Raw genomic sequence first — 16251 nt, 5'->3', positions numbered from 1 at the left:
TGGCGGTAGTCAACTTGTTTATTAATGACCTGGAGAAAGTACTGTTTCTATTTTTGCAGATGATACTAAATTGTGCAGAACTATAGGTTCCATGCAGGATGCTGCCACTTTGCAGAGTGATTTGTCTAAACTGGAAAACTGGGCAGCAAACTGGAAAATGAGGTTCAATGTTGATAAATGCAGGTTATGCACTTTGGTAAAAATAATATAAATGCAAGTTATACACTAAATGGCAGTGTGTTGGGAGTTTCCTTAAATGAAAAGGATCTAGGGGTCTTTGTAGATAACACGTTGTCTAATTCTGGGCAGTGTCATTCTGTGGCTACTAAAGCAAATAAAGTTCTGTCTTGCCAAGTTTGAAAATATATGGACTCCCTGGCTTGAATCACCAGCCACCTCCTCCAACTAAAGCTGGCCATAGATGCAAAGATTTGAACGATCAGACTTCCCCCATCTCCCGACCTGCCACTAACCATTCTGATCAAACAAATAAAGTAGAAAAAGAACAGATGAGCCGATGTTCTGCCCCTGACAGCAATTGTACGAAAGTTTATGTCCGACAAAAGCTGCTGACAGTCTCCCACTGAAAATCATCCGATCGGCAATACATGCAGAGCAGGGCCGGAACCAAGGGGTAAGGCAGAGTAGGCGGCTTCCTGGGGCGCACTTTAAAAAATATATATATATTTTTTTTTTTTGATTTTCTTTTGCGTTTTTTTAAAAAATTTTTAAAATAGTGATTATTTAATTATTTATTTCCAGGCAGGACCTCCCGCCTCGCCCTCACCTTCCCCTCCCCTCACCTTGTCCCTCTGTGGGCAATTTACTGCAGCTTAAGATGCTGTCCGGTTGCGCATCGCGTCTTGCGTTGCGTATGCACGGCACGTCACTGACGTCACTGACATGAACTAGGCAGAGAGTTGTTGGCCTAGTGTTGGTGTGGCTCAGGCTCAGCACTCGCAGCAACACTCCACACAGTTTGCAGGCACTGCCACCACTGAAGATTGTATGTATGATGGATGGCTGCTGGTACTTGCTGGCAAAGGCACCGTAGAGGGGGGCAATATGATGGCTGCTGGCATAGGCCCTGGCATTTCAAGTACACAGAGGCCCAATCAGCCCACATAGAGGCCCAAACAGCCCCCACCAGCCCACTAAATACTGACTTTCTATGGCACCTTATAGCAGCCCCTCTGGCATTTGCCAGAACCCACAGATTGCCAGTCCTGGCCTGGCTGCTGGCACAGATACATTAGGGCAATAGAATGGCTTCTGGGACTGGTCTATGGGGGATAATCAAGAAGGGGGGCTAATTTTATGTGGATGAATGATGGCAGCTGACACATTTATTAATTCTGAATATCTGGGCCTCTGGTGGGGCGACATGTGACTATGCTGTGACTGAGGGTGTTGGGGGCTGATGTGCTGAGCTGATTAGGGTTATGTGTGGTCTAACTGGGGGTGGGAGCTGTGATTTGTGTGCGCTGTGATTATTCACTTACAGTTGTAAGCTTGGGCTGATGTGTTGCCTGGGACTGTTCTGTATGATTTATTATAAAAAATAGAATACTTTAAAATGCAAAAAATGCTAGATTTGCCGAGATTGAACAATAAGCTTTTAGATGTACGGTATATAATGTACAGAGCTAAACATGTTTTACTAAATAAGGGCTGTTAATAAGAATTCATTGTGCATTAACTGTCAATTATCAGGCTGTCCTTGTGACACTGGTTTTATTCATCCTTGCGCTGGGCTTGAAACCTCACGTCTTGTTAGTTACCAATATGATGTCTGTGCATTTTGGGGGAATCACGTTTTCATGCTTGCATTGCTCTATGTCAAGGGTCCCCAACCTTTTTTACTCGTGAGCCACATTTAAATGTAAAAAGAGTTGGAGAGCAACACAAGCATGAGAAAGTCCATGGGATGTCAAATAGGGCTGTGATTGGCTGTTTGGTAGCCCCTATGTGAACTGGTAGCCTACAGGAGGCTCTGTTTGGCTGTACACCTGGTTTTTATTCAACCAAAACTTGGCTCCAAGCCTGGAATTCAAAAATAAGCTCCTGCTTTGAGGCCACTGGGAGCAACATCCAAGGGGTTGGAGAGCAACATGTTGCTCGCGAGCTACTGGTTGGGGACCACTGCTCTATGTGTTATGTTTAATGTTTAATTGTGATGATTTAAAGTAAGGTGGTCGGATCACTTGAAAATTCAATTTCAGATACATAGCTAAAACGTCCAGCGAGTAGAGCTGGTCCCTTCCATTCCCTTTATCAGCTTAGTCGCTCTTCTCTGTACTTTCTCTATTTCATTACTGTCCCTTATATATTTATATATAGTGATCATATCCCCCTTAACTGTCTCTTCTCCAATGTAACCAATCCTAACTTGGCCTTTCCCCATAACTGAGCCCTTCCATTCCCTTTATCAGTTTAGCCACTTTTGTTTATTTAAAAAATCCTTTATAATTATACGTGATTGTGTGTTACCTTATTTTTGTTAACATTACATATTTATACAAATGAAATTAATGTGTTGTACACTTTCTTGTTTTCTTTATTTAAATATCGTCATGGTGAGGTGGGAAATGGTAGTGCTCGATGGGGGGTATTAATCGAAGCTCTTGCCTAGGGAGCCAAACTACCTTGGCCCGGCCCTGATGCAGAGATATTATCGGCAGCCGACAGAAATCTTTTAACCTGTCCGACCGATCTCCATAGGATGAAAAATGTGGGGACTCTCCACACACGGTCCGTATATCGTATGAATCCTTGATCTTTGGCCAGCTTTACAGACAATAAATCCAGCCAATTTCCCCTTCCTTCTTTACCCTAAGTGTGCAGTGCAGTTTTGGACTCCAGTCCTTAAAGGGTTCCGGCCTTGGAAAACATGTTTTTTTCTAAATGAATCAGTTAATAGTGCTACTCCAGCAGAATTCTGCACTGAAATCCATTTCTCAAAAGAGCAAACAGATGTTTTTATATTCAATTTTGAAATCTGACATGGGGCTAGACATTTTGTCAGTTTCCCAGCTGCCCCTGGTTATGTGACTTGTGCCTGCACTTTAGGAGAGAAATGCTTTCTGGCAGGCTGTTGTTTCTCTTACTCAATGTAACTGAATGTGTCTCAGTGAGACATGGGTTTTTACTATTGAGTGTTTTTCTTAGATCTACCAGGCAGCTGTTATCTTGTGTTAGGGAGCTGTTATCTGGTTACCTTCCCATTGTTCTTTTGTTTGGCTGCTGGGGGGGAAAAGGGATGGGGGGATATCACTCCAACTTGCAGTACAGCAGTAAAGAGTGATTGAAGTTTATCAGAGCACAAGTCACATGACTTGGGGCAGCTGGGAAATTGACAATATGATCCCAACTAAGATATAATTCATCCTTATTGGAGGCGAAACCAGCCTATTGGGTTTATGTAATGTGTAAATGTTTTTCTAGTAGAATTAAGCTATGAAGATTCAAATGACGTAAAGGTCCATTATCTAGATAACTCCAGGTCCCCAGCATTCTGTATACTGGGTTCTATACCTGTACTGTTTTTTTATTTTTTGGATACATACATGCAATTTATTTGTTCATATAGGACACTCTGAGAAATGGCAATCTATTGGAACTTTCTGGGTAATATATTTACATATAGAATAATGAAAGGTACTCTGAGACCCACATACAGATGATACCAGAATTTAATCTTATGGACAGGAAACACGTAAAGCTTAAAGGAGAATTCAACCCTTAACTAAAAAAAACCCTACCCCCAACCCTATGCAGACCCTCCTCTCCTCCAGCCTTGCTGACCCCCAGGGGAAATGGCCCTAACTTTTTACTTACCCCTCAGTGCAGATTCAGGGGTCGCAGTTCGCAGCAGCCATCTTCCGGATCTTTGTGTCTTCTTCAGGCGCTTCAGCAATTTCCGTCTATTTTGGTGCATGCGCCAAAAATTGCTCCAACTGTGCATGCGCCTCTTTGCCGGTCTCAGTCTCAGATTACCGAAGACCCGGAAGATGGCTGCCGTGAACTGTGATCCCTGAATGTGCACTGAGGGGTACGTAAAAAGTTAGGGGCATTTGCCCGGGGTAGCAGATAGGCTGGGGGGGAGGGCGGGGGGTCTACATAGGGTAGGGGGGTAGGGTTTTTTTTAGTTAAGGGTTGAATTCTCCTTTAATATGATTGTCTAAATAAATCATTTTTTTTATACTTTAAAAGACCATTAAAAATTTTTGTTAAAAAAAAATTCATTTTGACTTAAAAAAAAAAAACACCAAGTCAGTTTTAACTTTAAATTGGCAAAGTCTTTATTAAGAAATGACTTACCGATTCTCTGCTTGCGCTCCTCTTCAGAAATGCGACAGGGGCGACGATTCATTGTGCGGCGCTCGATTTCTTCTCCCTGCCTTCTATGGGAGATAACCAGGAGGCGAAATCAAGCGCCGCACGATGAATCGTCGCCCTGTCGCCGTTTCTGAAGAGGAGCCCAGGCAGAGAATCGGTTAGTAATATTTTAATAAATACTTTGGAATTAAGGTTAAAACTGCCTTGGTGTTTTTTTCCGTTAAGAAGAAACTAATTTAAGTGATATTTTTTAGTCTGATCTGATCTGCATGTGGGACTCAGAGTGCCCTATACCTTTCATTGTTCTATATGGATTGACCACTCGCCTGAGCTGAGGATCTGGGACAGCTGAGCCCCTGCTTCACCTTGGGAGTTTTCTACATGAAATAGAGATATTTGTGCTTATAATTTGTTTTTGAATACATTTACATACCGGGATTTATGTATTTTTTTTTTTTGGTTGGAACTCTGAAAAATATTTATGTGCGTTGCAGAACTCCCAGGCAAACTGATCCTAATAGAAGCTTAAAGGGATACTGTCATGGGAAAACATTTTTTTTCCAAAATGAATCAGTTAGTAGTGCTGCTCCAGCAGAATTCTGCTGAAATCCATTTCTAAAAAGAGCAAACAGATTTTTTTATATTCAATTTTGAAATCTGACATGGGGCTAGACATATTGTCAATTTCCCAGCTGCCCCAAGTCATGTGACTTTTGCTCTGATAAACTTCAATCACTCTTTACTGTTGTACTGCAAGTTGGAGTGATATCACCCCATCCCTTTTCCCCCCCAGCAGCCAAACAAAAGAACAATGGGAAGGTAACCAGATAACAGCTCCCTAACACAAGATAACAGCTGCCTGGTAGATCTAAGAAAAACACTCAATAGTAAAAATCCATGTCTCACTGAGACACATTCAGTTACATTGAGAAGGAAAAACAGCAGCCTGCCAGAAAGCATTTCTCTCCTAAAGTGCAGGCACAAGTCACATGACCGGGGGCAGCTGGGACAAAAATGTCTAGCCCCATGTCAGATTTCAAAATTGAATATAAAAAAATCTGTTTGCTCTTTTGAGAAATAGATTTCAGTGCAGAATTCTGCTGGCGCAGCACTATTAACTGATGCGTTTTGAAAAAAAACATGTTTTCCGATGACAGTATCCCTTTAATAATAGCTAGAACGGATAGATTTTATCTAGGAGATATTAAAGAGAAACATATTGTGCACGTGATAAATAGGATCAAGCTTTTTACAATGCAAGTCATTTCGGTTGAACCTGTAGTAACGGAGTAAAGGAACATTGTGTTGTTCCCTTCTTTTGACTAAAAAATGAGTTTATAAACAACCTTAATTCTGGCATTGGACATATCGTCTTCGTGTTTGCCAACAACACGGAAGTATGCGAGGCAATAAGATACGTGTAGGAATTTTTGGTAAAGGTTTGAATATATGGGAAGATTGGGTAGTTAAGCGGCAGATGAATTTCAGAAATGAGCAATTCAAGGTTCTTTTCTTTAATTTAGACATATTATCTAAAGTTGTTTTTGCATTCTTAAACCCTAAGCATAATGGGATATTAACTGGAGGTACATGCAGAGACACACGCTCAGATTCGGGAAGATGAGTTAAGGTGGCCATACACGGGCCGATAAAAGCTGCCGACAGACCAATTTGGTAGCTTATTGACCCGTGTATGGGGAACCCGACGGGCTTCCCCGTTCGAGATCTGGCCGAAAGTTGGCCACATCTTGATCAGATGGGACTAAAAATCCTGTCGGATTGCGGCCGCATCTGTTCGTTGATGCGGTCCCGCGATCCGACCGCCCGTTCGCGTTAGTTAGGATCTGATCGTTGGGCCCTAGGGCCCACGATCGGATCAGCCCGATATTGCCCACCTCAAGGTGGGCAAATCGGAGAGAGATCTGCTGGTTTGGCAACGTCGCCAAACGAGCGGATCTCTCCGTGTATGGCCACCTTTACCCAGTGACAAATCTCCTTCTACCGGCGACTAATCTCTGCAAACTGCTTTCCCCTGCCTATTTACATTCTAGCCGGCGGGATGGCACTCGGGCGCTTAGTTTTCTAAAGTTGCCTTACGAGGAAACTTCAGGCAACTTTGGAAAACGAAGCGCTCCGAATGCCATCCCACCAGCGATTTACAATCTAGCTGGCAGGAGGCAGTTCAGGGAGATTAGTCGTCCCGAAGAAGAGGCGATTTATTACCGGGCGACTAAATCTCCCCGAATCTGAGAGGAGCGCAAGCGGAGATTCGGTAAGTTATTTTAAAGTTTAATATGTGTTGGTGTTTTTTTTGTAGTATACAAACAAATGTTTTTTAAAAAATTGTTGATGTTACTGATCCATTAAAGGAACACCAAAAAATGAAAGCTTTTGAAAGGAATGGCATTAGAATGCACTGGTAAAACTGGTGTGTCTGTTTTAGAATATACAAGCTGCTGTGTATCCATGGGGGCACAGGATTTGCAGAAGAAGCAGGGCCGACCGGCAGAGTTGTGCGCATGCACACATCGGCGTGCACTGAAGCACTCATCGGCCTGAACATAAGCGTATATCAGCTTGCGCGGTAGCGCGATTCTACAGTATATGCACGCATGCGCAGTAGCGCAAGAACATACTGAAATGTCGGGGAGAGAGGGGACCGGACATGGGGTAGGCGACAGAGCATGTACTTGCCTGGCGCCCCCCCCAGCTTTGCGCATGTGCCTACTCTGCCTACCCCTAGTTCCGGCCCTGCCGACCGTCACTCAAATGGATCCCCAGGACCAATAAAGGTGAGTTAAAAAATATCTTTTATTTGTACAAAGTTAAAAATGTCTATTTGCATCTCCATCTGCCCTTTGCGTTTCGCACCCACCCAGGGAGCTTAATCATGGGTTGGTTTTTTTTTTAACAAATCTTTATTGGTCGGCCCTGTTTCTTCTTCAAATCCTGTGCCGTACCGCTCCCTAAAGCTGAGGGTCTGGGGCTGGTGCACTCGGACCACATTTACTATTTGTTGAGTCATTTACAATCTATTCTGGGGTACCGTGTTTTTCTGAATCTATAGCCATTCAAAGGAGAGAAAGCACAGGATAGATAACCGATAAGCTCTGTCGTATACAATGGGATTCTTCAGAAATTATCAGTTATCTACTGTGCTTGAATGGCTACAGAGCAGCTGGTTTATATAAACTATAGTAGTGTTTCTATAGCAAACACACCCGTTTTACTGGTGCAGGGCAACACTACATGATATTGCCTTTCCTTCAAAACACTTTCATTTTTTGGTGTTTCTGTTCCTTTAAGAAGACAGGTAAGGCATTATGAGCTCAATGTAGAAAAGGTGATATTGGCAGTAAGACAGTAACGTTTCTAAAAGAAATGAAGCAGCTCTACTCTGGTTAAAGGCAGAATATAACATGGGTTGGATTTAGCGCACGTCCTCCAGGGCTGGGCTGTCCACCGACTGCAGGATGTATGGGCCAAGCTTGGCTCTCAGACTTTTATGCTTATCCGAATGCCGAAGAGCTTCATTTGGATAATGTGGTTTTATTATAATGTGGCATTAGAGCAAATAACTACCCGCTACAGGGAACAGCTGGACAGCACTGCTCTAGGGGGTTTTACCTACTAGATATCATTTTTCAGGAGGCTTATGGGGCTACGGGCTTAGTGTGTGTTGTATAAATAACATTATACTGGAGAAGTTGCTTGGCAAAGCTGATAAATGGTTCAATGAGACTCTGGGAAGCGCACAATGTGTCTTTGGGCCTAAGTTACAGTTGGGGCCAACTTCTATTTTGCTGTCAGTGTTTGGAAATTGGGTCTAAAGAGGCTAACTTGTAAGAAATGACTTTGAAGGCAGTATAGGTAAAGTATAGGAACTAGACCGGCTTCCTGGTCAAACATCGCTGTATATTTGCACCCTGCTCTCAAAGTATTGGCTTTTTCCAAAAACGATTGCAGTTTATTTGTCGTACCGTTTGTCCTAACGGTAAAAGCAAGGTTTCGAATTTGCTTTGTTGAAAAGGCGCAGCGGTCGAAACATCGCCACGGGCATTCGGGCACTAGTAAATATTTGCCATTGGCTGAAGTATTAGCGACAATAGAATGGTCGGCAGATAGAGCTGATGTTTCAATAGAAATAACGATTCAATGGAGCATGTAAGGGAATAACAAAACCATTTAATCAGCTGGAAGTTCTGGTTCCTCTTTTTGCGGTTTGGCTTTGCTTTTTCTTTCCCTGAAAACAACCATCCTGTGCAACAGCCCCGCTATAAACAGTTCAGTTACTAAACCCGACCCTTTCAAAACCTCTGATAAAAACCACTACCGAACATCCGGCGGTGGCTTGGCTCAGCATCAGATTACGTTACCTCGCAGCCGTCCGCCGACACCTCTGGCCGAAACGTTCCTTCCGCGCCGAATATTTGTCCGTTCCATGCCTTGAACCGCACCGTTTTGGAAGATTTCTGCCATGCCGGCACATTCAGACAGTGAAAAGTAATGCTCTGCGTAGCCTCCGAACTCAGCAGGCGAAGGAAGTTCATCTGAACCCTGCCAACCCCAAACTCCAGCTGAAACACAGAGGGGGAAGCCGTGAAGAATTCTATATATAGAAATGTTTCTCTTACGTATAAAGCTATGCTAAAAGTTATTATAAAAGAAGTAGCTAGAAATGTTGTACATTATGTTTTGGGCTTCTGTACCAGCCCAAGGCAACCACAGGCCTTTAGCAGTAAAGATCTGTGTCTCCAAAGATGCCCCAGTAGCTCCCCATCTTCTTTTCTGCTGATTCACTGCACATGCTCTGTGCTGCTGTCACTTACTGAGCTTAGGGACCCACTCACAATATACAGTACACATAGAATAGAAATGTCACAATATAAGGCTGATTAGTAATTAATACAGATAATTACTACATGGCAGTACAGAAACCAGTGCAATTAGCATCAAAATTTAATAATCAGCCCTGTAGCATCAGCTTATATTACAGGGGAAGCTCATTTTCTGCTGGATAATTAGTGATGAGCCCTAAGCTTAGCTTCTCAACAGCTGCTCAGAGCCCACTGAGCATGTGAGTGTCACAGACACTTTCCAAGATGGTGACCCCAAGTCCTGGATCATTGCTGCTATTGAGAAGCTGAATCTTTAGGCTGGTGCAAAAAGTTTAGTATGTAAAATATAGCATTTTGAACCATATTCATTTTTAGGGCTTAATTCTCCTTTAAGGTATTGTATCACGTTTACCGATTTGGAGAGCCTGGTTGAACTAAAGCTGAACCCATCAAATGAGACCAATTGAAAACACTCAAAACGGCAAATGAAGGTTTGGCAAATTTTTGGACCAAATGCGTAAAAATGTGGATTTGGAATATACGGGTAGTTTATAGTTTCTACGGAACTCTGCCGAAGATATCTGAAATATCTCTTGCAGTTTGGTACCAGGTCGGTTTCTTACTAATGTAAAGACTAAAAGATGTACAGTCTGGCTTCTTAGCAACCTCCCCAAGCGTTTTTGAACAAACGGGCAACTTACTTTAGATGTCGTGACGGGTCTGAGACAGGTTTGACCGCCTTCTGTAAAATTGCACGCGACTTCGACGGCGTCCGAAGTACAGCCGATATTTGGATCGATCCAATAAATGCCTGTAAAACAAAGTCTCATTTAGTTGAGCGTTTTTTTATTCCAAAAGCCACACGTAACTTGCCGATTCCTATGGCTCACCGTCTCCCGTTTTCTGTCGGCAGTCGATCAAATCTCTGCAGATGCGAGCGGGGTTATCCCTCGTCCCGAGCGGGTTTTTGATGCTCTGGATGAGGCTACTGAGGTAGTGCAGGGTCTTAAATAGATCCGATTCACGGTCCCCCGTCATGTAGGTGGTACTCCGATAGGACTGTAAAGCAATGAAGACAAAGCTTAGGAGAGTCTGGGGACGCGTACTCTTGTATTTGGATGTTAGACACTTTTTTTTTAATCTAGTTGATTTCAGATCGTTCACCAGTAACCAATGACATTTTGCTAAAAATGATCATTGGTGTATGCCGCAAACCACCTCGTATAAGTGACGAGTTTGAAGCCCAGCTACTTTTACAAATAGAAGCGGCTTTGCAACTAGGTCAAGTTATTGTTACGGGCGACTGCAATTCTATAGACATTGACTGGACAACGAGCAGGTTTGCAAATATGCTGAATGGCAACTTTTTCTTCCAGCTCGTTCAAGAACCTGCTAGGAATCATTCTCTTTTGGATCTTGTAATAAGTAATAATACTGAATTTATCTCTAGCATTTGTGTGGGTGATCATTTAGGGAATAGTGATCATAACACGGTCTCCTTTGAGATTATATTGCAAAGACAACTCTATAATGGAGTAACTAAAACACTGTGCAAAGTTTGACAGTATTAAGGGCATCTCTGCAAAATATTAAGTGTGAAATGGTTTTCACTGCAGGTTAAAGACAGAAAAAAATGGGATGTGTTAAAAATGTTGCTTAATAAATGTCAGTATATTCCCTTTGAGAGACTAGAAGACGTTAAGATAAACAAATGTCCTGGGCCGGATGGTATTCATCCCAGGGTGCTTAGCTCTGCAATCCGCAAACTTCTTTACTTATATTTTTCTGGATTCATCGAGGTCTGGCACGGTGCCGAGAGATTGGTGAATTGCTAAAAGGGATCCTGTTTTCAGCCTCAAAACTATAGGCCGGTTAGTTAGAACATCTTGGGCTTTGTAGCACATCAAAATACTATGAGTTTGTGCCAGCATGGTTTTGTGCATAATAGATCTTTGGCAGACTAATTCAATTTGTTTTTATGAGAAGGTGAGCAGAGACCTCAATTTTGGGATGGCAGTGGATGTGATTTACTTAGACTTTGCTAAAGCATTTGATACAGTGCCACACAAAAGGTTACTGGTTAAATGAAGAAATGTTGGCCTGGAACATAGTATCTGTACCTGGATAGAGAACTGGCTAAAAGATAGACTACAAAGAGTGGTGGTAAATGGAACATTTTCTAATTGGACCAGTGTTGTTAGTGGAGTACCGCAGGGCTCTGTACTAGGTCCCTTGCTTTTCAACTTGTTTATTAATGACCTGGAGGTGGGCATTGAAAGTACTGTTTCTATTTTTGCAGATGATACTAAATTGTGCAGAACTATAGGTTCCATGCAGGATGCTGCCACTTTGTGATTTGTCTAAGTTGGGAAACTAGGCAGCAAACTGGAAAATGAGGTTCAATGTTAATAAATGCAGGTTATGCACTTTGGCAAAAATAATATAAATGCAAGTTATACACTAAATGGCAGTGTGTTGGGAATTTCCTTAAATGAGAAGGATCTAGGGGTCTTTGTAGATAACACGTTGTCTAATTCTGGGCAGTGTCATTCTGTGGCTACTAAAGCAAATAAAGTTCTGTCTTGCATAAAAAAGGGCATTAACTCAAGGGATGAAAACATAATTCTGCCTCTTTATAGGTCCCTGGTGAGGCCTCATCTGGAGTATGCAGTGCAGTTTTGGACTCCAGTCCTTAAGAGGGATATAAATGAGCTGGAGAGAGTGCAGAGACTAAGTGCAACTAAACTGGTTAGAGGGAGGGAAGACTTAAATCAGGGCTTTCCAATTGGTGGCCCCGGGACCGCACGTGGGCTGCAACCCCCCTCGTGAAAGTGTTTTAAAGTATTGAAAATATCATGTACTGTTGTAAAAAGAAAGGAAGCGCCAAAGAGAGTTAATAGTGTTGCACAATCTCTAACATACTGAATGTGAAGTTAATGATGTACCACTGGAACAAATTGTGAATATAGAAATCAATTCATAGAAATTGAAAAAAGGCTAAATTGACACAGGTTAAATAGTGGATAACAGATAACATTATGTTCTAGAGAGCTTATCTGCTGTGTAACCTGAGCCTTTTCTCCTTTGAATGGCTGCCCCCATTGTTACACTGCAGCTTATTTATATAAACAATAGTAGTGTTTCTGAAGCAAAACACCAGTTTTACCAGTGCGGGGCAACACTGTATTATATTTATAGTATTTAATTTTTTTGATGTTACTGTTCCTTTAAGGGGCACCAGCACTGTGTCACTGTATGTAGCACTCTTAGGGGCAGATTCACAAAAGGAGGAATTGTCGCCAGCGACCGATTGGCAAACATCGCACCACTTTGCCAGGTGCAAATTTGCTGCCGCTACACTAACTCGCTAATATGCAAAGTTAAACACTTGGCGCCTGGTGATAGAGTGACAATAAACACTAGTGACAGTCCCGTTTGCTAGTGAATTGGCGATGTCCCTGCGAGTGGCAACGATGGGGCAAAATCACTAGAATTAGCCACTTTGCCCTTTAGTGTGGTCTTCATAGGTTTCCCTGTCTCCTGTTCTGCCTTCTCTATGCTCCCTGTGTGTGTGCGCGCCACACTTCCTGTCCTATGCTTCCTGTATTTGACATACTTTGCCTGTGGAACATACGCCTGGTATTTGTACTGGGGGTTTGTTAGCATTTGAAAATTGTTATTAGGGGCCCCTAAGATGTTTAATCATGTGCTGCGGTGTTATCCACAGGGGAAGGATTTAATGGTATGTCTTAATATGAGTGATATCCCTGCAGTGAGCACCAGCCATTTGGTTTTTTGGGGTGTTACCACTATTAATGTGGACATGGTCTTGTGTAACATGAGTGTGGTTTAAAAACAGGGAGGGGTCAACACTGGTTTCCATTTTTGTCAATTCACAGAAGTTGGACAGCACTAATTGAAATTATGAGGGGAGACTGTCAAGGTTGGGGTTGTTTTCTCTGGAAAAAAGGTGCTTGCAAAGGAAAAAGATTAGACTTTACAAGTACATTAGAGGACATTATAGACAAATAGCAGGGGACCTTTTTACCCATAAAGAGGATCACCGTACCAGAGGCCCCCCCTTCAGACTAGAAGAAAAGAACTTTCATTTGAAGCAACGTAGGGGGTTCTTCACAGTCAGGACAGTGAGGTTGTGGAATGCACTGCCGGGTGATGTTGTGATGCTGATTCAGTTAATGACTATAAGAGGGACTTGGATGATTTCTTGGACAGACTTAATATCAAAGGCTATTGTGATACTCAACTCTATAGTTAGTATAGGTATGGGTATATATCATTTATGTGAAGGTATGGAGGGGTGTGTGTATGGATGCTGGGTTTCTTTCGGAGGGGTTGAACTTGATGGATTGCGTCATTTTTCAAGCCCGATTTAATTCTGTAAAGTTTTATTTCTCACCTTCTAAAGCAGTTTGGGAGTGGAGGTGTCAGCGACTCTCTAAACCGTTCTAAATGGATACATTTAATTGATCCATTTCTTAGCTTTGTCCCTGCTGCAGGGTTGCCGGGTCTAATCTTCCAAACCAGCCCATGTCAGCTACAAAACCAGCCCATAACTAGCCAAGAGGCACTTCAAAAGTAGCCCAAAGTAACGCAATACGTGCAGTAAAAAGTTGAAAAAAGAAATGAAATGCGCCTCATTAATATTTCACTGATTAGCAAATTTTTCCGTGAAGCAAAATGGGAAAGATTCGCCCCATTCACCAGGGGTGTAACTACAGAGGGAGGTATAGGGGCCCCATGAGGCCTGAATACTTATACATTTCAATAAATATTGGTAAACCTCTAGAAATTTGGGTGGCCAGCAGATTTTTGGGCCAAAATTGTCACTGGAAAATGCGAGAATACATAGTCCAAAATCTGGTAACTCGCGACTTCTACATAAGTCCGTCCCATTGCATGCTGGGTATTGTAGTCTTACATTAAACTTGGCAGTTGGCAAATTGTTAAACAAAAACTACATTCCCCAGCATGCATTGGGAATGTTGGGTCGGACTGGAGTAATGGAGGCCCACCGGGACTGCCACATGAAGGCCCCTCCAGGCAGTCACCGGGGGCCCCCTCCCGGGTTCCCTCTGCGCGCCTCTGTAAATGCCGGTTCAGTCGCACCTGCGCGAACACTAGTGCAGCGTATCCTTAATGGCCATAAAGCATAACTCTGCCGTAAACGTAAAAACCCACAACTGCCCACCCGTGCCTTGTTTACCCATACTGGTACATCGTCTCACCAGTGACCTCCAGGCACTGCCAGCCATGTTCATGAAAGATCAGAAGCAAGGCGGGGAAACGTGTTATCTGTGGTTTTGCCCCTACCACCGTACTCCCGGAAGCGCGGTCCTGCGCGAACACCTGCGCAGCAGCGTCAGTGTTTTTACAAGGGAGAGGCCGATCGGGGGAGCATGGCTGGGCCGCCATTTTTTTCCCCGGTGTCCCGCCAATCTGGCAACCTTGCTAAGTTTGTATCAAGTAAAAGATACTGTTTTATTATTATAGAGAAACAGAAAATAATTTGTTTAAAATTTGTATTATTTGGCTAAAATGGAGTCTATGATTCCGTAATTTGGGTCTTTCTGGATAATGGGTTTCCGGATAATGGGTCCCATACCTGTACAGCCAGTTTAAGGTGGATGGTTTTGGAACAGATACAGAAACAATTACAAGGTGGGGATCGGAAAATAGTTTTACCAAGATGTGAAGCAAAATGGATAGACAGGTTGAATAGAGAAGCACAGGGTATGAATGAGGCCTGGAGCCTAAAGTGCTTTTTGTAACTGCTTTTTTTTTAAATGTAAAAATGGTTCAGTGTAAAAGTGTATATTTAATATAGCGTGAAAATGAAAACGAACTAAACCTTCGATATAAGGACAAAATAGATTAGAAACACACAAACAGATTGATGAGATTGACGACACCAAGTAAACGTATCTATATGTACTAAAGAAACATTGTAAAGACTAGAAGCGACATTTTGGTGCATCTGTTTGGATTGATTGTGTAACTGTGCAATAGTATCCGTGTGTAATGAAGTGCTTGTAATGTGTCCTCTGGCCACTAGATGGAGCTGATGAAGCACTCGGGGCTGATGGGAGGTGAATGGGGTTTAAAAAGGTCACTGTCATTAAAATATTTGTAACATGCGCCCAAGGAAGGACCTTTGCTCTCCGAAACCTGTAGCGCTTCAATAAAGAAATTCAGACTGCATCGAAAGGCTCTGCGGTCCCTGTTTTGTCTAGTTTCAGTGAGTCACGTGACAGAAATAATGACGTCGCTAAGCTGCAATTCTAACCAGTGACATCACTAAGCACTAGGGGTACATGTAAGGGCATAAAGTCTACTGCGTGTTTCACATCATTCAATATGATGGGAAAATTGAGAGGGTAGAAGTGAATTTGAATTTTTTCACTTGATTTGCACATATCCAAGTTTTATAGGAACAATTTTGTAAGTGAATCAATGCTATACATTTTGAACTTCGAAAATGCACTTTAAGCATCGTGTAGATAGAGGTATCCCAAAGAAATCGCCCGTTTTCCCAGGGCAGCCCGACTGTCAGTGCAGACGTATGGGGTTCAACCTGGATATCTCCGGAGGCAGGACAAAAGAAAAAAACTTGAAGCCTTTAAGCTCCGCCTTCTCCCTTAATTAACCGGCTCTGGCCTTGCCTCTTCAGCTTTTTTCTTTTGTTCTGTTAGGAGGTAGGACCAGGGGTAATTCCCTTGTAAATAGTTAAGAGTAGTTAGCTATTTTTAGGTTTTATTTTCAGGGAATGTGCAGAGTCCATTCCCTAGGGGTCTGGGCAGGACTCTCCCTCCTTGCCAGCAGTGACTGCTAAGTGGTGAGTCTGAGGAACCTGGGAGACAATTAATGAAAGATTCTGTGTTCAGAGATAAAAACTCGAGTGGATCGCTCAGTCAGACAGGCCCAGGAGGCATGAAGAGGAACAGGCGAATTCCCCCGGCTGTTGTAAGGGGAAGAATCGCCTGCGCTGACCTGGAGTGTAATAGCAGCAGCAGGGTAAGAGTGTGGGTCTGTGTATGGTGCACGACTTTACCTAGCG

The 16251-nt window shown here is 42.9% G+C and overlaps 1 protein-coding gene across 4 annotated transcripts in view; it reads right to left on the bottom strand.

Moving 5' to 3' along the window:
- The window catches only part of col27a1.L (collagen, type XXVII, alpha 1 L homeolog), a 314667-nt gene that overhangs the window by 5487 nt on the left and 292929 nt on the right, over positions 1 to 16251 (bottom strand). For all 4 annotated transcript variants that reach the window (XM_041573258.1, XM_041573257.1, XM_041573260.1 and 1 more), the window contains 3 exons: positions 10067 to 10235; positions 9878 to 9987; positions 8715 to 8915 (listed from right to left, as the gene is read on the bottom strand). In XM_041573258.1, coding sequence (XP_041429192.1) covers positions 8715 to 8915; positions 9878 to 9987; positions 10067 to 10235 — 480 coding nt within the window. The remainder of the gene's footprint in view (positions 1 to 8714; positions 8916 to 9877; positions 9988 to 10066; positions 10236 to 16251) is intronic.

Source organism: Xenopus laevis, chromosome 8L (genome assembly GCF_017654675.1).
Source record: "Xenopus laevis strain J_2021 chromosome 8L, Xenopus_laevis_v10.1, whole genome shotgun sequence".
Taxonomy (NCBI): domain Eukaryota; kingdom Metazoa; phylum Chordata; class Amphibia; order Anura; family Pipidae; genus Xenopus; species Xenopus laevis.
The sequence above is the reverse complement of the archived record's forward strand: the minus strand, read 5'-3'. Positions and strand labels throughout refer to the sequence as shown.